The 7,781-nt window shown below is 42.0% G+C and overlaps 1 protein-coding gene across 1 annotated transcript; it reads right to left on the bottom strand.

Moving 5' to 3' along the window:
• Positions 1-4,232: 4,232 nt before the first annotated feature.
• On the bottom strand, positions 4,233-6,899 carry LOC105038881 (transcription factor bHLH62). Its single transcript, XM_010914800.4, is given in 9 exon segments — positions 4,233-4,574; positions 4,692-4,711; positions 4,714-4,912; positions 5,007-5,078; positions 5,164-5,232; positions 5,331-5,396; positions 5,499-5,738; positions 5,837-6,048; positions 6,051-6,899. Coding segments are annotated over 9 exon segments (1,647 nt in total). The 5' UTR covers positions 6,718-6,899; the 3' UTR covers positions 4,233-4,472.
• Between the last annotated feature and the right edge of the window lie 882 nt (positions 6,900-7,781).

Below are 7,781 nucleotides of genomic sequence, written 5' to 3'. Positions count from 1 at the left end.
TCCACCCAACAGGACTCTCATTAATGCTCTTGGATAGCTTGTTGTTCATGGCCAACCAAATTAATGTGGTAGGCTATGTAGCACAAAGTGACTGACTTCTGATCCCATTATCCTCTGCACCCCTTTCCTCCTTCAAGTGTCGAAAGAAAGCTTCCAGGTTCTAAGGATGGACAGTCAAGGACAAATTGCTGAATGCCAGTCTCCAATTCTGCCTCCCTCTGGGGCACTTGAATAGTGGCCAATGGACTCATCGATGTACGTACACTTTATGCAGCAGAAGCAATAGAAACTCCTGTGGCACAATATACTGCATGGTAACTGATTCCACACTGCTTTCGATGGAAAGAGAGAGACTCTTGGATGAGCACAAATCCTCCATACCCAGGCTAAACCCATCGTTCGCACTGGACTTTCCCTTGAGCAGGGTGGAAAGATCACTGATTTTTGTTCTGTGAGCACTAGTGCTATCCCACCCTATTCTGCAGGGCAGGCCATTCAGAGGAACCGCCAAATATGATGGAAGGGCAGCTCTCCACCATCCAAGAAGGACACAAGAGTTTGAACCTTTATGGCATGATGATATATTGAATTTTCCTGGTTCACCAATCCCAATTCTTGGTCTTTTGTTTATTATCGATGCAACATCTGAAGCTGTAAGGAATTGGATGTCAGCCATTTGTTTGCGTCATGAAGGAAAATTGTGGTACACGTCAAGTTAGGATAGTATACGTTTTTTTTTTTTTTTTTTGGCTACACAGGATGGTAGACGTTGTCCGTTGGTCATACCTTCAATTCCTTACTCTCACGGGTTGCGAGGACCAGTTGCTATTTTCCATCAGGTTACGTCACAAGTCGCATTCATGCTTTTTATAACGAAGACGGATCTAAATGGTGTCGGTTCTTTGTATTGTTTGTATCTATTTTGAATATAATTTTCTAAACCGATTTTTCACTATTCACTAACACTAGTTGCAGAAATTTTGTATGTGTCTTCTGGAAATCCTAGATCAGAGAATATGGTAGTCCATGAGAAATCTAACTCATATTTTATCTTATTCTTTGGAATTGATAATTGGAAGAAGAGTTGCAAAGCTTATCACCACATTCTTCATTGATTATGATGTAAAAATTACTCCATTTCGAAGGCTTAATTTAATCCTATAGGAAGTGTTGTAATGTGATAAGATCATGATCCTTTGTTAACAATAAGCAAATAGAATTTCAGTCCCTATCAAGGGGATAGAATGGCCTTTTTGGAGGGTCGTTTTCTCATGTTACGTAGGTATCTATCTACATATATGATTTTGATAATTGTGCTATGAACTATCTTAATCATTGCCCAGTACCCTAAATATTTTCTAGTATCTTATAAGTCTCCTAAAAGTATCTTATTGTCTACTGAGTCATCGCTTAAAGCAATTGCGTGTTAACGTTTCCAAGAAACAAGTAGTTAGATGAGAACGACAGTGAGGTTGGTCTCATTGCCAGCTGGTTGATGAAGATATATGAGCACTTGAACTGTTTGGGTTGAACCCAACTAGTCCAAGATATAGACATGACTCTCTATAAAGAAGAAAGAGATGGAAGTAAAAGGAGGATTACATGGATAAAGACAATCTAGGGGTCCCTTCTCCATATAGCGCTTCAACCTGCTTTTAATCCTAAACAAATCCTTGTTAATTATGTTGATTAACATGTTCTATTAGCAAAGGGAATCCATAAATAAGTAAGTCTGTTGCCTGTTACATCAGGAAGAAAAGGTATAGGGGCTGATGGAAGGGGTCCACTTATCAATACAAAACAATGGCTTGAACAAGATGCTAGCTTGTTCTTTTCCCACAGCCTGGTATAACGTCATTGTTGCTTTAATGTCAAGAAGGTGTTGTGTAGTGGGGGAGAAGCTTCTAGTGGATTAGTGGCAATATTTATTTCTTCTGCTTATTTGGAATTTCTAATGCAGACAGCTTACCTACAATGCATTTGGAACACTCGCAATGGAAGGATTGGATTGAGTAGAGTATCATATCAAAGAGACAATAAAACAAAGGTCTCATGGCCTTGTCTTCCCCTCATGAATACAACTGTGGACCAACCCTTGAGTCATTGAAGGACCAAAGGAATGAACTCAGACAACCAAAATACTTTGGGGGCCTGTTTTAAGTTTCAAATCGCAGTTCCCTGAAAAGAAAATAGTTTCAGACCAGAGTTTAAGCTTTGCAGGGGGAAATGGGAGTCCCTACTCTCACAGTGGGTAAAAGTGAAACAATTGGAAAGCAACATCCAAAGGTAACCCAACCACTGGATTAGTTTAACTGCGATGCTTTGATGCGTTTGATGAAAGTATAAAATATGCCTCTTATATATGTTCCTGACAATCTAGGATTCTGGAAGTTGGTCTTTTGTTTCTGTTCAAAATAACTATTGCAGGACTCGAATCCATACCATTGCACTTATCAATTTTTGCCACCGCACCGAGCAATAACCCTTTCTAAAGCTGAATTAATATACAAGAAGAAAAAACACATACTGTACGGGCAGAGAGGCTGGAACAGTGACATGAGCTGTCCAAGATCTTATTTTGATGAGAAAATATTTTGCAAATCTGAGCTAATTATGCTGCACTTGCAGTTGGGAGGCTGCAATGCAAATTTTATTGGTTAGGATGGTTGGTGAAATCAATGATACTTCACAGCCCGTGCTTTCCCGACCCGACCGAGTTAAAAGTGATGCTTGTAGAGGTGAAAGAGGGGGAGGCCGGCATTGAGCTTGGTTAATGGCGTAGTAATCATTACTTCAATCCCACATACTCGGCTCCATCCCTCCTAACTGTTCTTTTTTTTCATCACTTGGACCACCACCTTGACATTTGTATTCACTTCGAAAGCTCTAGGTTTGTTGTCTACGTCAGCTAGTTGCAGTGGTATCAGTTCAGGATAGGGGTTGTATCTTTCGTGCAAAAGAAAGATTCACCTTCTCTTGAGTGAATCACTATTGGATCGCACAACAGTTGCTTCTAGATCTGTACAGGCAGATGAATGAAGGAGTTCGGAGTGCTTTGAATCTGGGCCGTGAGAAACATGGTCGATGTTGTTAAAGAAGATCAATTATTGTTTCGTGCAAAACATACAACCTGAGCTCCTTGGTCCCATTCCTTGCGGGAAGGACACAAAATATAGCCACAAGATCCGGTATAAATGCAAACCAAAGTACCGAGATCCAGCTGAGGATGAGAAGGTGGAGAACTGTTCCTTTGGTTTTACGAAAGTTAAAATTGAGAAGAGGACATGCAGTGATGATTAGCTGCATCGGCATCTGAATTAAAAGGAAACAACCAAATGATGTTTGTCTAAAATAGAGGGCAGAAGGAGATAATGACATGCAACTTTCCATGGCCTTCAGCTCCATATGGGTACTAAGGACAACAACATCATCACCAGCAGCATTTATACACATGAAAACCTTCATGCACTTTAATAACGAACTAACCGATGGTTAGAAATGGTAAGATTGGAAAAAATAGAGGATCTGGAAATTGGATTCGTTACAGCAGTCTTTCTAAGAAATGTCCCCACTGCTGGAGGGAATCTAATCCACTCTGGACTCCAGTTCCAATATTTTGTTTATTCTACTATGAACTGTAAAGCTTCGGTAGATTGGACTTTAGAACAAGACTTTTTGCCTGACCGATCCTTGTCAAACTCGAATTCGCCAACCTGGCCAGTTTGATGCTATTCTCCTCATGACAGCACTGTCTACCTTGCCAGCACCAGAAGACAGCATATATTGATGCTGGGAGAATAAAGAATGGGGCCTCTGGGAGGTATATTTCTGGTGTTAGGTGGGGCATGGAAAGTATACGGGGAAGAAAAGGGCTTTAAGTTCTGAAAAGTTGCAGCTGACTCCAGCTCAAGTAGTTAGTATTGAAGTGCAGAAGATGAAGGATGTCTTGGTTCATCCCCAAGGCTTGAAAAAGACTAGTTGGTTCCTTTCAACAGCTGTCAGCAAACAAGCATCTCAATTTCCACATATTAAGGCAGTAACAGTATCCTTAAAGTGATTCAACTTTCTAACTAACATTTCTCAAAATCCAAGGAAACACCCAACACAGATGTGAGAATTGCAATGAACAACGATATAGATATCACTAATTATTAATCAATAGTATTCTCATGATAACATAAAACAACATCATGATACTGAATTTTCTCTCGCCCTCGCCCTCACCTGTAATGATCTTACATGTGGTGTCAAAGAAAACTTTGCACAAATTTTGCGCTCGAACCTTATGGTTGTTAGTTCAAAGCTTCCTGTGCTGTCCTGCCCAACATCTCGGTATGTACAAAGGCCTCTATTTCTCTAAATTGAATGGATCAGAGATCAATTTTCAACTTTCTCTAAATACAGGAGTGATCAGTTTTTCTCAAATCCTTCTGAATTATGGATTACCATCTGACACCCAGTGGTCTTTTAATTCACTTACCATGGAAGCCCTGGGAAGAAAATGAATTCTCCTGGCTCTGCCCAAATCCCATCTGGATAAAACTCTGGAGGTCATCCTCCCAGAAAGTCCCAAGCTGAAGAAACAACATTCCTCTATTAATTTGCTATCTATTGTACTCTGTAGATAATAATATATCTGTTCACTCTTAGCAAAATATATGTCATGTTGAATTCAGTTGCGACAATATTACCTGAGAGGTGGCATCCCCGAGCCATCGAAGGGAGGTAGTTGCATGTTGAGACTTCGACGCAGAGAGGAGTTCAATGGGTTCAAGGAGCACTGGTTTTCCAGGCCATTGGTCACAACACTCTGCAGAGGGTTTCCCTGAGGTTGGTGAGGACATGAGAATGCCGTGCTGATGGCCTCTAATGGATAAACCTGTGTTGGCAAAGGCCGATGTGCTTGATGCATCTAAATCCACAAAGGGAATCCAATTTAAGGTGGACATAACTTAAAATTGATGGGTGTATTTGTCATGAGAAACGAGAAGATCATATAAGCTTACATCTTTTGGGAGGAGATTTTCCATACTGAAGTCAAGCTGTGGATTCACAGTTGCCAGCTTCATTGAAAGGAACTGAAACCGACAATTTAAATTCAGATGAAATTTCAGCCTTCTCAGAGAATTATCCTGCAAATAGTTGACCATTATACATGCATACCTCAACTTGGCGCTGCAATGACTGCACATAGTTTATAATCTCATCAAGCATCACTGCTTTGCCAGTTACCTACAATTTTCCAAAGATTTAAAGCTTGGACTATGTGACAATCTCTAAAAGCTCATGGGCAATTGAAGTTTTAATGAAGCATTGGCAGATGCATTTACCTTATTGCAACCTGGCACTAGATCTTGAAGAAATTTCATTCTTTCACTGATCTTCTCTCTTCTCACCTGGTAAATTATGAAAGAAGGCATGGACAAAAGAAAGGTCAAGACAACCGCGAAACCAAGGGAAATTCTTGTCAGTTAAAGATTATATTACTTCCTGCTTACCCTTTCGGCGAGGCTGTGGCTATCGGTTGCTTGGCCTCTTCGAGCCCTCACATGGATATAATCTTTTGGAGGCTCAGGGGGCTTGGCATTATTCTCCTTCCCCAGTTTTTGACCAGCATCACCACCAGAGCTTGCACCGCCATTCTGCTCGGCCTTCGGCTTAGCCGCCACATCCTGGTCGGTTCCATTGGTTTCAGCTGGTTTGCTTCTCTTTGCATTGGAATCCTCCTCCTCTGCTATCTGGAATTCAAGAATTCTCAAACTTTACGATGCTGCAAGAGTGAATTATATGAAGAATTGAGATAATGAACAAGATCAAAGAGCCAATTTTAGTACACCTTGGAAGGATTAGTGCCAGAGGAGGACAAAGGCGCCTCCTTTCCTTTCCCCTTGGGAGCTGCTTTCCGTTTCCTCGCATTGTTCTCCTTGTTTCCCCTCGAGGATGTCTCCCCACCCGCTGTGATCTGATCGGCCGATGATTCCTCCTGTCCACCGCCGAATTCCCCATTGTCCGGTGTCGAAGACCCTGACATCCTACCACCTAACCTATACTCATTTCCATCTCAACTTGGACTCCCTCCTGCATTGCAATCTCCTGACCATTATCTGAAATGCCCATCTGACACCCACTCCCCATGAAAGACTGGCTACTCGAGACCCTCGACATCTTTCCAATCTCCGGCAGTCCGAATTGGCCGGTAAGCCCGCCATAGCTCCTCCCTCCAAAGCACGAAAACCTCACAGCCCGCTCTGCGAACCCTGGGTCCGTGGTGAACGGTGCCAGGTGGAGAGTGGGCATTGCCGGGTTCCTGGAAACCGGCAATCCTCTGCTGCTCTGCTGGTAGTGCTCCATCATGGAAAGATTAAGCTTTGGAGGGGAATTCAGAGGAGTACTGGAACAAGAGGTGTTGGCGCTTTGGTAGCAAGAAGTGAGAGAGATCTCGTCGGAGTTGCAGATGCTGCCGAGGCGGCATATGAGCTCATGGAGGACAACGCTGTCGCTGGCGGCGGTGGTGGCCAGGTTGGAGGACGGCGACGACACAAGGGAGGAGAGAGCCGACTCGAAGGGGGCGCTGCGGTCCATCGGCCGGTCCCAATTGAGGTTGTGGAAGCGGTCGGCGCCGGGAAGGGAGGTCATCTCCGGCTCCGGCGGCGGCAGGGGGTTGCCGGATTGCCAAGTTAGGGGTGGTGTGGTGCTGCAAAATCTCTCCTTTTCCATTGCTAAGGCAATTAATGGAGGATAAGAGCAAGAAAAGTGGACAAAGGTGGGAGCTTTATGAGAGAATCGGGGAAGAAAGAGGGCAGGAGAAGAGATGGTGCAAGACAGAGCGGAGAGAAAAGGGAGTTGTTTGCCTTTATAATAAATGCATATATTATATATATAATTGCGTGGTTTAGGGTGGGTGGGGGGGTCGCCGCGATCGGCGGTGAGGGGATGCCGGGCCTTGGACGTCAAAGAGAGCCGTGTCCCCCCTACCGCTGGTAAACGTTTTGGGGATTAGCTCAGTTTTGTTGCAGATAGAGAAGGGAAGGGAGCAAAAAAGGGAAGAGAGAGATGTTTTGAAAAGAGTGTGACGAGGAGAAAAGAGGGAGAGGAGAGGAGGGAGTGGACTGTGGAGAGGGAGAGGGTGGTGGTGGGGTATTTAACTTTTCTTTCCACTGCTCCGAAAAGGAAGTGGAGAGAGAGAGAAAAGAGAGGAGATAAAGAAATGGTCCAGATAATATATTTCTTTTTGTACAAGTACAGACAGCATTTTTTAAAGTCGACGTATAAGTGGTTTTCAGGTTTTGACTCTGTGGAAAAGTTAAATAATATTTGTGCTGTTTTAAATTTTAAATTTTTTATTCTATTTTGTTATTTTTTAATATTTGTCTCTAATCTCCTAGTTTGTAAGAAATTTCTTAGCTGGCGTTTTTTTTTATTGATAAAAATTATATATATATATATATATATAAATATATATATATATATTAGCTGGCCTTTCCCATTTTGCACCATACAGAAGTTTATTTTTATAAATAAAAATAAAATTGCATGAACCAAACGTGGGCTTGATTTGCCATCCTTATCTCTCTAAAATATATTTATGTTTATTGATATTTTGATCAGCACAGCACTGCATAAAATGATTGCATTAAATTTAGGATACCCATACAAAAAATGATATCAATTGTTTGTATATAAGAATTTGTGACTCTAAATGTGGCCTTGTTTCAGCCGTTTGAAGATGTGTCATTATAGCCTAGTGATCTTTTAATATTTTATTATTTTATTATTATTAT

Source organism: Elaeis guineensis, chromosome 1 (genome assembly GCF_000442705.2).
Source record: "Elaeis guineensis isolate ETL-2024a chromosome 1, EG11, whole genome shotgun sequence".
Lineage (NCBI taxonomy): Eukaryota > Viridiplantae > Streptophyta > Magnoliopsida > Arecales > Arecaceae > Elaeis > Elaeis guineensis.
This window is presented reverse-complemented; position numbering and strand designations above follow the sequence as displayed.